This window comes from Rana temporaria, chromosome 6, assembly GCF_905171775.1.
Source record: "Rana temporaria chromosome 6, aRanTem1.1, whole genome shotgun sequence".
Taxonomy (NCBI): Eukaryota; Metazoa; Chordata; class Amphibia; order Anura; family Ranidae; genus Rana; species Rana temporaria.
In genome coordinates, this window is record NC_053494.1 from 146,629,558 (window position 1) to 146,642,918 (window position 13,361).

Consider the following 13,361-nt stretch of genomic DNA (forward strand, 5'->3'; position numbering starts at 1 on the left):
CTTGGCAACTGTGTTATATATATTATAGATATGCGGAAAAGGAATATATAAAATACTATTTAAACAGTTTATAAACATTTTACGTATAATTATATAGACAACATTTTTGTGCAGCAATCTTTAATAGATTCACAATATCAATATTTTTACTCATAGTGCCTACTGTAGCATTGGCATTGACATGTAGTTACAAATTTGTTCTGTTTCCACATTAGCAATGCCAGGATTCTGTACAGAATATTATACTATAAGTACATTATAATTTGCATATAAAATAGAAGTCCTTAAAATTTACAAGTATACCCTGGAATCGCTGAATTATATTATGTGGATGCCATCAATACAACAAAACAAACATTCCATTCTTGTCTTTCCAGATTTTACATAACTGTGTTTTATGATTTGATATTGATCTCAATACAGGATAGGTGGCTGTTGGTGCTTGGTCCACTCTTTTTGTTCACTTCAGGACAATCCTACTGTAGCACCCTCTAGTAAACTATTCGTTTAGTGCAGGCAAATTCTTTTGACTCATGGTAATTGTGAATCTGGAAACTCAGGGGGTCAGGGCTTATTGCAGGTCAGACTGAATCACTCATACAGGCAGGTCTCTGATACCTCCCCTGGGTCTGGAAGTTTGGAGAAACTTTTAGAAGTAAGTGGGCAGAGGCCAGGAAGGCTGATCTGAATACTTGAGGGGACTTGACAAATCCCCAGGCAGAATGTTCTGGCAGGGAAGTTGAGTCAGCCCTTAAATATGAAAGCGTCATGCCAACAGGGTAATCGGGTGGAAAATGGAGTGCTTAGGAGGCTTTAATAACCTCTTTAAAATCTTACCCGAGGGCTGGACTTCCTTTTGGCTTTGTCTGAAGGTGAGACTGTAAGTCCTGCTGCACTCAAAGCTGCTATCCTAGATTCAATATCTGACACCTAAAATGATAAAACACTTATATTTAGAGACTAATCTTCAAGCCTCTTCAAAAAGACAAGATCAGTTCTTTGACTTTCACCTCGCTCTCAGTTTGCTGCACTTGTGCCATGGCAGATGCCACGCTGACCTCCAATTCTGAAAGCTCAGAATCTGTGGTTCCACTCTGTAGTGCTCTCTCCTCCAGCTCTTGCAGGCTTTTCTCCAGGCCATATGCCTTATCTGCTGTCATGTACACCTGAAATGAAATGCAGAACAATTCCACTTGTCAGCTGAATACCAAACAATCACTTAAAAAACATTGCATGATAAATACATGTTGGAGTATACAGTAAGAAAACAATATACATTTTTACGCTTTGTTTTGTGCCAACCTTGGCACCTGGTTTCTGTAGCCCTCTTTGAAACCCCTCCTTCCTTTTTTTTATTTGTAACCAAGATTCTTTAGGGCATATTTTGGGGAATATGGTCCCTCATATGGGAGTTGCAATGTTTGATAGTTGCCCTAACTAATGCACATATGAGTAAGAGGCATTATTGCCATCAATACTATTTTGTTGTGATTATGTTATAGTAACGTAATGTGCTCTTTCACATATGTATGTTTCATAAGGTGGTTAGCCGGATGGTAACCCTATAGAGTTTATGTTATTCAAACGCTTTATTAGTAGTCTATTAGAAGTCTATAATAGCTTGATGTCCTTCCTTAGATACAAGTTTATGTATGTTAGAGGGCCCTATGGCAGACCTAACCTATGTGTTATGGTCCTCACCAGTCCTTACCAAGCTTTGCATTTGCATGTTTCCTCTGTTACATGTTTGAAGCAGACGATAGTTGTTCGCTGCTCCATTAAACGATCTTCTTAAAAACGATTGAAACAGAAAACAATATACAGTATATATACTGTAATATATATATATATATATATATATATATATATAGGCATTTAAACGTGCGGTTAGGAGGTGGCAAAAATGCAGTTGAGTTGCATTTTTGCCACCTGCCAACTGCCCCCCTGAGCCCAGGTTCACACTAGGTACGATTTGCTTCGATTTGAGATGCGATTTCACATGTAAAATCGCATCTCAAATCGGCGGCATTTGCCGGCAATGACACCGTCCTAATCGGTGCAACGCTGCATCTGCGGCGCTGCACCGATTTAAAAAAGTAGTTCCCGTACTACTTTTTGCGATTTCGGGCCGCAATTAACATTGACATCTGTGCAGAAACCTGCAAAGCTGTCTCTTAAATCGCGGCCGAAATTGGGACTGCCAGCGGGAGTGAAGCCGCGTGAGTTCAGCTGAACTCGCACGGCTTCACTCCCGCAGCCCAGTGTGAACCAGGGCTTAAGCTGCTTTCTGCTCACAGCAAGTTCACCTGACATGGAGTGACTAGCACACGGCCATCACATCAAACGCAACACACTTAAACAAATGGGGAAGCACCGAAAATGTCCCACCAAATACCTGCAATGCACACGCTTGGGGCATTTGAAGGCCAAAATGGGTTTAAAACAGACCATGAGGAGGCGACACATCACTTCCTCACCACCTGTCAGTAGCCTCTGAAGCACGATCTGAACGTGGACTGGGGTTCAGATGTAAGAGACATTTTGACACACTTCTAAAACCTAGTACACACAGGTTTAATATTTGCCAGAGTGTTCTGGTGGGGGGCCGTTCCCCTGTTAGAACACAATAGCTCAGAAGAGGAGATCGCTGTACTAATATTGGATTGTCAATACAGCAACTCCGACATGAGCTGTCAGTTTTCTTTTTCATTCAACCTGATTGCTTGAACAGAGAAAAAACTTGTAGTGTGTATGAGGCTTTAACCACTTGCCGACTGCCTCACGTACATATACAGTACGTCGGCACAATGGCACGGGCAGGCAAAGCAACATACAGGTACGTTGCTTTGAATCTTCCGCCTAGTGTGTGCGCTGCTGCAAGCTCCTTCACCGTGCCAGTGGGACCCTTGGACACAATGTCGACTGGTGTCCCGCGATTGTGTCATGGAAAGGCAGAAGGGACAGATGACTTTGTAAACAAGGCATTTCCCTGCTCTGCCTAGTGACATGACAGTGATCTACTGCTCCCTGTCATCGGGAGCAGTGATCACTGTCGTGTCACTGGTAGCCCAGCCCCCTCACAGTTAGAATCACTCCCTTGGACACACTTACCCCTTCCTCACCCCTTCTGGTTAACCCCTTCACTGCCAGTGTCATTTACACAGTAATCAGTGCATTTTTATAGCACTGATCGCTGTATAAATGGTCTCAAAATAATGTCAAAAGTTTCCAATGTGTCTACCACAATATCTCAGTCATGATAAAAATCGCTGATCGTCACCATTACTAGTAAAAAAAAATAATAATAGTAAAAATGCCATAAAACTATCAGCTATTTTGTAGAGGCTATAACTTTTGCGCAAACCAATCAATATACACTTATTGCGATTTTCTTTACCAAAAGAAGAATACATATAGGCCTAAACTGAGGAAAACAATTGTTTTTTTTTATATATTTTTGGGGGATATTTATTAAAGCAAAAAGTAAAAAATATAGCTTTTTTTTCAAAATTTACGCTCTTTTTTTGTTTATAGCGACGCAGTGCCGAATCACAACAAATGGCCCGGTCATTGGGTAGCCAATTCCTCCGTGGGCTGAAGTGGTTAATCTACCTTAACAGACAAAGAGATAAGATTTATATTGTAAAGCTCTGTGTAAACTGTTGGCGCTATATAAATCCTGTAAAATAATAATAAATAATATGGCTCAACATTTATTTTACTTATACAGTACAAAGAAATAATAGCCTTAGGAGAAATATTGGCTGTCTTTCTGATACTATTGCTAAAATCATAGTTTTCCTGGTTATAAACCTTATACTGTATATTTTTCTTTTGTGACTTTGGCATCTACAGTTTTTTCTTTACCCTCCCCCCCCTTTTTCCCCCCCAATTTCACTGTCCTGTTTCTCTTACTCATTTCTGGTGGATATTTGATCTACACATTGTCCTGGCGTGGGGTCTTTTTAGGCATCCAACTGTGAGCTATGTCTTGTTTATCATTGCCCATTAATGAGATACGTTTTTAGCTCTTGAGCGACCATGTTCGTCGCACTCTGTTTTGCACATATCTTAGCTTGACCAACCTTTGGCCCTCATCCTACTTCTGCAGGGGTCATCTGTGCATCCTGTGTCATAATGTGCTACATATTTTATTTTATTTTTATGTATGGGATAGGAACTCACTAACGCAGCAATATGTTATACTGATGTACTGTATTCATTGGCGTATAACACTCACTTTTTTACCCTGAAAAGTGAGGGTAAACTGTGCCTGCGTGTTATACGCAGGGGGCTGTGAAAAGTTTTTTTCCTGACACTTCCTTCTTAAAGTTAGGGTGCGTGTTATACGCCTGTGCGTGTTATACGCCGATAAATACGGTATCTGTTATCCTTTTGTTTTGTTTTAAAATTCTATTTTCTGGCTTTTCGGCTGTATTGTATTGAAAATTATTAATAAAAAATACAAAAAAAAATTCAGTTTCTTGTAAAATTCAATTGCTAAAATAGAACCTTATACAAAAATGGCTTCAAGTCCACATCACGTAATAAGAATAAAAATGTGCTTTACTTCTGTTATTTGTTCCATATTATGTTGTTCCATGTACTAGAGGATTGCACAGCAAATGCTGGGTGGGCATCATGATAAAATGCTGGATGATATCTGATGTACTCATACACATATAAGGGTTTATTTATTAAGGCCCATACACAGGATTTGACTTTTTGACAACAAACTTCAAAATGACCAGGTTTTTCAGAAAATCCAACCGTGTGTACGCTCCATCGGACAAACTTTTTCGGTTTTCATCGGACAAATGTTCGCTCTGCAAACAGACAAACTTTCCGGCAACAAAAGTCCAATGGAGCAAAGTCCAATTATGTGTACAGAAGTCCATCGGACTTAAGTCCAAAGTACAAACACGCATGCTTAGAACCAATGCAAAAGATCAACCAGCGATAGCAGAAGTTGCCCAAAGGGTGGCACTAAAGAGCAGAAAAAACACGTAATACGTCAATTACGTCACTATATTCATGTTTGTTGGCCGAAAAAGTCCTGCCGTGTGTATGCATACCAAGTTCACGGCCAACGCCCTTCGAACAAAAATCCACAGAAAAGTTTGTTTGAAGTCCGATCGTGTATGAGGCTTTAAAGATCCAAAGTGCAATTACATTGTGTAAGAAACCTATATTTAGTTTACTAAAGTCATATCAATACAAAATGTTTTAGTTAACCACTTCCTTACTGGGCACGTATACCCCTTCCTGACCAGGTGAAATTTCAGCTTCTGGCACTGCGTCGCTTTAACTGACAATTGCGCGGTCGTGCGATGTGGCTCCCAAACAAAAAATTGGCGTCCTTTTGTCCCCACAAATAGAGCTTTCTTTTGGTGGTATTTGATCACCTGTGCGGTTTTTATTTTTTGCGCCATAAACAAAAAAAGAGCAACAATTATAAAAAAAAGTCAATATTTTTTACTTGTTACTAGGGTTGTCCCGATACCACTTTTTTAGGACTGAGTACAAGTACCGATACTTTTTTTCAAGTAGTCGCCGATACCGAATACCGATACTTTTTTTAAATGTGTCCCCAAATGCAGCCATGTCCCCCCCAGCCATGTCCCTCACATATGCAGCCATGTCCCTCACATATGCAGCCATGTCCCTCACATATGCAGCCATGTCCCTCACATATGCAGCCATGTCCCTCACATATGCAGCCATGTCCCTCTAGCCATGTCCCTCACATATGCAGCCATGTCCCTCACATATGCAGCCATGTCCCTCACATATGCAGCCATGTCCCTCTAGCCATGTCCCTCACATATGCAGCCATGTCCCTCTAGCCATGTCCCTCACATGGGCAGCCATGTCCCGAGTCCAGCCATGTCCCGAGTCCAGCCATGTCCCTAGTCCAGCCATGTCCCGAGTCCAGCCATGTCCCCCATACCTTTGCCACCGCCGCATGGAGAAGATCACAGCATTCATTTGAATAGCTGTGATGTTCCCCCACGGCGTTTAACCCATGTGGCGGTGCGGTGCGATGCGGCAGCTTTCGATGCGGCGGCGGCAGCGGCGGGGGGGAAGTATTCTATTTAGGTATCGGGGGTATTTGCACGAGTACGAGTACTCCCGCAAATACTCGGTATCGGTCCCGATACCGATACTGGTATCGGTATTTGGACAACCCTACTTGTTACTATAATAAATATCCCATTTTTTTTTTTTTTAAATATTTTTTTTCTCAGTTTAGGCCGATACGAATTCTTCTACATATTTTTGGTAAAAAAAAAAAAATCGCAATAAGCGACTGGTTTGCGCAAAAGTTATAGCGCTTACAAAATAGGGGACAGAATTATTATTCATTTTTATTATAATTTTTTTTACTAGTAATGGCGGCGATCTGCGATTTTTGTATTGGGACTGCGACGTTATGGCGGACACATCGGACACTTTTCACACATTTTTGGCGCCATTCACATTTATACTGCGATCAGTGCTATAAAAATGCACCGATTACTGTATAAATGTGACTGGCAGTGAAGGGGTTAACACTAGGGGGGCATGGAAGGGGTTAAATGTATTCCCTGGGTGTGTTCTAACTGTGGGGGGGGGGGTGACTGGGGGAGGTGACCGATGCTGTGTCCCTCTGTACAAGAGACACAGATCGGTCTCCTCTCTCCCTGACAGGACGTGGAGCTCTGTGTTTACACACAGAGCTCCACGTCTTGTCCCTGTAGCCGCCGATCGCGAGTGCCTGGCGGACATCGCGGCCGCCAGGCACGCGCATCGGCATCTCAGGAATGCGGCGGGCGCGCGCGCCGCCGGCGGCGCTCGCGCGCCCTCTGGTGGCCTGGAAGAGCGGAGGACGCATATATGCGTCCTGTTAGAGATTAAGAACCACCCTGCGGCCTCACATATTCGTACGGCCGTCGGGAAGTGGTTAAAAAGTGGTATTAAAGCTGAGTTACAGCCTTTCAATGTTTATTAAAAGTCAGCAGCTACAAAAAGTATAGCTGCTGGCTTTTAATAAACGCATATTTACCCGTTCCATGGTCCAGCGATGCGGATCGCTCCTCTCCCCCCCCTTTCCTCAACGCCTCCAATCACACTCTGGGCACCTGGCCGTGACAGCTTTTGGCACGTACTGTGAATGCGCGAGTCGCGCTGCGCTCCCGGAGTGGACATTTTTTTAAAACATAGTTTTTTACATGCCGAAAAATGATCGTGTGTACGCGGCATTACTCCATGTGCTACTCTGTGGACATTTGTTTTTTATATATTTTCCATTATAATTTGTTAATTATCAAATGAAAACATTTACTATACAGATAATACTGTATATACCCCTGTATTATGGCAGAGGCTTTTTTTTTTTTATAATATTTGATTTAGGTTAAAATTTTTATTGTTCATGGTTTATGTTACAAAATTTTTCTAACAAATATGCTGTTTTTAATCTTTTCTAGTGTTGTGAAAATCACTATTTTGCAGACACTAGCTTCTATACTGTATATGTGTTTCTACACTTAAATTGACTTTAATTTAACCTGTACCGAAATAGTCCAATTGCCCCTGTTCTCTGGAAACTTTGGTTGGGGACCAAATTTCCAATCTCTACGTCACTAGCTTGTACATGCAATTTTCAGGTGATTATTCACTATTGGGCTATATGTTATTTGGAATTTACTCCAGTGTATAAGTTCAGAGCAGGGGAGGGCTGGCAGCCTTAGGCCTGGGGGGCAAGTCCAGTCAAGTGGCCCATAGAGCGTGGAAAAGTGATGGATCGAGGAAAACAGTCTAAGATTTTTTGTGATCACAAGAGTCCGCACAGAGGGCCCCTTTACATCAGAGTCTGCACAGAGGCCCCCCCTTACATCAGAGTCCGCACAGAGGCCCCCCTTACATCAGAGTCCGCACAGAGGACTCCCCTTACATCAGAGTCCGTACAGAGGCCTCCCCTTACATCAGAGTCTGCACAGAGGCCTCCCCTTACATCAGAGTCCGCACAGACCCCATATACATCACATCTGATGTAAGGGGTGTTCTGGGAAACTTGATTTAAGGTTGCATGCTGTGGACTATTGTGTAAAGAGGGTCTCTGCTAACCAAAGCCTGCCCCCCCTCCCCTTTAACAAAGTCCACAGAGCACCCCTTTTAATAAACTGGGAGGCAGGAGAGACTAGAGAGGGTGAGCTTACCAGGATGGAGGCTGAGCCGCAGGCAGCCTGTCTGATGCTTTTTTGGGTTCAAACTTCCTGTACAGTGCCCACACATGCCCGGAGAGTGTGGGCAGGGCAGACTCAGAAGGAGGAGGAGCAGATAAGCTCTATCTCTCCTTGTGTCTGTGCAGAGAGAGAAGGGGATGTCAGCGCTGGTGTGCTCTGAGGCTGAGCTATGTGTGAGACGAGACATAGCTCAGCTCTGCAGCCAACTACTTCGGAGCTGACACAGGCACGGCTGCACAGTGGGAGGTGAGCAGCGGCCGTGATCTGTGTTAACAGAGCTCCAGCAGGCATATTCCTGCTCTGCAAAAACAGCATTTGGTAGTGGCGGCCGGGGGCTGTGCATAGTGTCACCAGCCCGGGGGGAGATTTCCACCCTGCTCCCCCTGCCAGCCCTCCCCTGGTTCAGAGGACTCCTTTAGTCTCTCTTTTAGTTACTGTATTTTTATGTCCAAACTACTTTTTTCTTCACTCCTGGGAAAATTGTTACATTTCATATACTGTACTGTATTATTATCATAAAAAATATATTGAATTCCCTAGTATTGTGTGATGCTCACCTAATTCACGAACCCATTAAATTACAGAGGTCAACTTGTATGAATAACAACCAATATCTTCAGAATATATAGCAAACCTAAATTTACAATGCCTTACATTTTGCTCTAAGTTCTCGAATTCAGACTGTGTCTTCTTGGTGTCCCTTGGTTGGATGCAAGATAAGGTAAGCTGTTGACCTTGACCACCCAGGACCTCTTGAATGGCTCTTTCAGTGGCATTTATGGTCCTCAGTGTTTTGGCCGTGATGTCACAGAGAGCCTGAGCCGAAGTTCTCTGCAGATGGGAGAAGTTACTGTCCAATCAGAGTTATTGGGGGGCGGGATTAATTCTAATGCCTGATATGTAGTAGCAGATGCTGTGATACCCTTGCCTGCCTCATAACGTTTTCCTTCTTGCCCACATAAACTGAAATCTACAAACCCACCAGCTAGAAAAGTAAGGTGAATAGTAGATTTTACAATGATAAACTATACATGCATGCCTTAAACTTTAGGTGGAATATAACTGAGGGGTAACAGGAAGGTACATAAACTGGAGTATAAAATGAAAGCATGTTAAGCAAATCTATAAGTGTACTGTGACTCAATAACATCAAGATGAAAAATAAGTTAAACACAAAGATATGCGTTCCATGTTTCCTTTATTTTTTTATTTTTAGTTCCAGCTAAATAGATCCATTAGCCTAAAACAAATGCTGCTTCCTCTCTCTGACACTTAAGATTCAGCTTCCAACTGATATGTCATGAAAAATGGACAAAAGGGGGCTGCAAATGGGTGGGAGCACAGAGAGCTGGTACAACACTAATTGCCAGTGTTGGCACAGCTCCTTGAGAGCTCTCAGCTTTAGCCTTGGACGCCAGCTCAAGAGGTACTTTGATCTTTATGAAGCATCTTTAACTGTACTGTACGCAATAGCAGGACAGAAAGCTCCCATTAGCAGTTTGCTATTGCAGGATGCAGGAACGGCTGGATGCCTGGTCCTACTTTTCTCCCATTTCAAGTGATTATCAACCCCTAAGCCCACCAAAACAAAACTTGCGTGTACCATAGTCTTGACCCTTTAACCCCTTTCTAAACTGAACCCACATGCAAGTAAACAACTGTTTCTTTTTATGGAATAAATCTTCTCTCTCATAGAAAGTATGACTACATAGCTAATAAAAGACTCTATTAAGAATGTATAGACACATTAGCACCATGGGGCAAAGCTTCATTCACATATTTGAGCCATGCAATAGCATTTATTTAAAGCAGCTGCAAATTTAAGATAAAATGTACTATACAAAATTGCTCTAACTTATAGGGTTACTATGTTTTGAGGTTTACAAGTATTGAATAGTGTTGCTCACGAATATTCGTATTGCGAATATTCGGCTCGAATATGGCATATTCGAGTATTCGCGATATATTTCGAATTTCGCAATGAATATTCGCAATTCCGAATATTCGCATTTTTTCAATTTTATTTTTAAAACAGATCACATCCTATCAACATCTAAAAGCATTGCTGGTATGATTAGAGACCCTGGGCCGAGTAGCTAAGCTGAGGTGATCCTTTTATGTTGCCAAATATAAAAAAAAAAAATTGCGAATTTTCGCTAATGCGAATGCGAAAATTATTGCGAATTTTCGATAACTGTGGTAGGAGAACTCTGATTGTCTCTGATGCAAAAGGGGGGGCTTTGTGTATGTTTCTGTTAATATTTGTATGTTTGATATTTTTTTTTTTTAGAGACCCTGGGCCGAGTAGCTAAGCTGAGGTGATCCTTTTATGTTGCCAAATATAAAAAAAAAAAATTGCGAATTTTCGCTAATGCGAATGCGAAAATGATTGCGAATTTTCGATAACTGTGGTAGGAGAACTCTGATTGTCTCTGATGCAAAAGGGGGGGCTTTGTGTATGTTTCTGTTATGAATATTTGTATGTTTGATATTATTTTTTTTTGTAAGAAGGAAAAAATTGCGCATACCTTAAAAAAAGGGGAGAATACAGCAGCAACTCAAAAATGTTATACAACATAAATTAATACAAGACAGAAAATGGAGTCGCTCTACAAGAATAAAAAATATGTCTAGTGACAAGACATGTGGGCAAATTATAAAATAAGCAAGCGCAAATAACTTGTGAAATACACAGTGAAACAAATATATAAAGAAATATAGTCCCAATAATAGAAAAATAATCTTTCATAAAAATGTCTTTGATATGTGAAGTGAAAAAAAGTCCAAAGTATGCAGCATGAACGTGTTCAATCTTCAAGGTGTTTGATTGACAAACGGCTGTGACAGATGGATAGAGTAAAGAATCACCACCAATGCAAAACACTTTTTATTTTCTATTGTAAAATATCAAGAATATTCTGAGCCAATCAGAGTGCTCCTTCCGCATTTGCCGAATATTCGCAATTATTTTGTATTGTAAAATATCAAGAATATTCTGAGCCAATCAGAGTGCTCCTTCCGCATTTGCCGAATATTCGCAATTATTTTGTATTGTAAAATATCAAGAATATTCTGAGCCAATCAGAGTGCTCCTTCCGCATTTGCCGAATATCCGCAATTATTTTGTATTGTAAAATATCAAGAATATTCTGAGCCAATCAGAGTGCTCCTTCCGCATTTGCCGAATATTCGCAATTATTTTGTATTGCAAAATATCACAAATATTCTGAGCCAATCAGAGTGCTCCTACCGCAGTTATCGAAAATTCGCAATTATTTTCGCATTCGCAATAGCGAAAATTCGCAATTATTTCATTTCGATAAAATATCACGAATATTCGAATTTAGCGAATATATCTCGAATATTCGACTATATATTCGAGATATATCGCGAAATCGAATATGGCGTATTCTGCTCAACACTAGTATTGAAGTGCTTTACTAATGTTGTATCCTTTGTATTTTTTTTGCATTTTATGTATTTGACATATTTATACAGCACTAATTTCATTTGCAGTGCTTTCTACAGAACAATGAAGTATTCACATCTCTCTGTTTGCCATGAACAAGCTTGCAACCTAAAGTTTTTACATTAGTCATATATTTACACATCTTTGCGGGGAAATTTAATTGGAAACTAATTAGGTTACCAGTATGTTCTTGGATTGTGTGAGAAAATGGTAGCACTTGAAGGAAACACATGCACACTTAGGAAGAACATACAACCTCTATATAGTGTTTGTAGCATACTTAAGCCCAGGAAAGAGGGTTAAACAATTAGTCAATATGCTGAAGGGTTTAAAGTTGAAGTAACCTTGTTGATACACCATGAAATAATTGCGCTAGCAGCGGCCTGTAAAAAAATCACTAATACATACCTGTTCAGTGGCTGCAACTCCAATCTTCACTCTCATCCAGAGCTATATCTGCCTCTAAATCCAACACTCTTGCCTGGGCTTACATACTGCTAGGAACACTGTATATAAATTGTATGTTCTTCCTATGTGTGCATGTGTCTCCTTCAAGGGCTCCCATTTTCTCACACAATCCAAGAACATAATGGTAATCTAATTAGTTTCCAATGAAATTTCCCCTCAAAACTTTGCAAATGTATGAGTAATAAAAAAACTTTAGATTGCAAGCTTGTTCATGGCAAGGAATGATGTGAATGATTTATTGTTCTTTAGAAAGCACTGCAGAGGAAGTTAGTGCTGCATACACATGTCAAATACATAAAATGCAAAGTGCTAAAACATTAGCAAGGCACTTCAACACTTGTAAACCTCAAAACATAGTAGCAAAATGCCTAAAAATTGCCCAAAAATTGTATACAAGCCAGCGTGTGGATCAAGCCTTCATTTTAGTTACACTAATGCCTTGTACACACGATCGGAATTTCCGATAGAAAAATTTAACTTTTTGGGCTAAAAGCATAACACTATGGGTGGTGGAAAACTAATACTGCACATCACCCTGAACACACCATCCCCACTGTGAAACATGGTGGTGGCAGCATCATGTTGTGGGGATGCTTTTCTTCAGCAGGGACAGGGAAGCTGGTCAGAGTTGATGGAAAAATGGATGGAGCCAAATACAGATCAATCTTAGCAGAAAACCTGTAATGCAATGTACACACACAATCGGAATTTCCGATGGAAAAAGTCAGACGGATTTTTTCCATCGGAAATTCCGACCATGTGTAGCCCCATCAGAGTTTTTTCATCGGATATTCTGATGAATTCCATCAGAGTTTAGGTATAGAACATTCTATTTTACTCCAATGGATTTCCGTCGGAATTCCGATGTGATTTGGCTGGGCAAAAGCCTGATCGTGTGTACAAGGCACAAGCCACAGGATTTTATTGTGCACCATTAAAACCTTCTTGCTGCCTGCGTCCTAACGACCAATGACGTCATCAGTTTATAGGAAGGATGTCAGTCGTCTGCATAGCATCCTTGTTTGACCCTCCCCTGCCCCTTTCTATCAGTGTTGGGGTCACATTAGCTCAGTGAAGGAGAAGAAAAACATTGGAACACCAGTCAATACCTATTTGCAAAAGTCTATATATAAATGACCTAATAACGTTTGGTTTCCTATGTGTGCTGATGTTGCTTACTTATGTAAAACTATTAG

General features: G+C 41.0%; 1 protein-coding gene across 8 annotated transcripts in view; it reads right to left on the reverse strand.

Annotated features, from left to right (window-relative positions):
• The window catches only part of MLPH (melanophilin), a 130,171-nt gene that overhangs the window by 13,944 nt on the left and 102,866 nt on the right, over positions 1–13,361 (reverse strand). For 5 of the 8 annotated variants that reach the window (XM_040357515.1, XM_040357513.1, XM_040357514.1 and 2 more), the window contains 3 exons: positions 8,883–9,059; positions 1,011–1,166; positions 838–930 (listed from right to left, as the gene is read on the reverse strand). In XM_040357515.1, coding sequence (XP_040213449.1) covers positions 838–930; positions 1,011–1,166; positions 8,883–9,059 — 426 coding nt within the window. The remainder of the gene's footprint in view (positions 1–837; positions 931–1,010; positions 1,167–8,882; positions 9,060–13,361) is intronic. The other 3 variants (XM_040357518.1, XM_040357517.1, XM_040357516.1) reach the window with 1 other exon arrangement.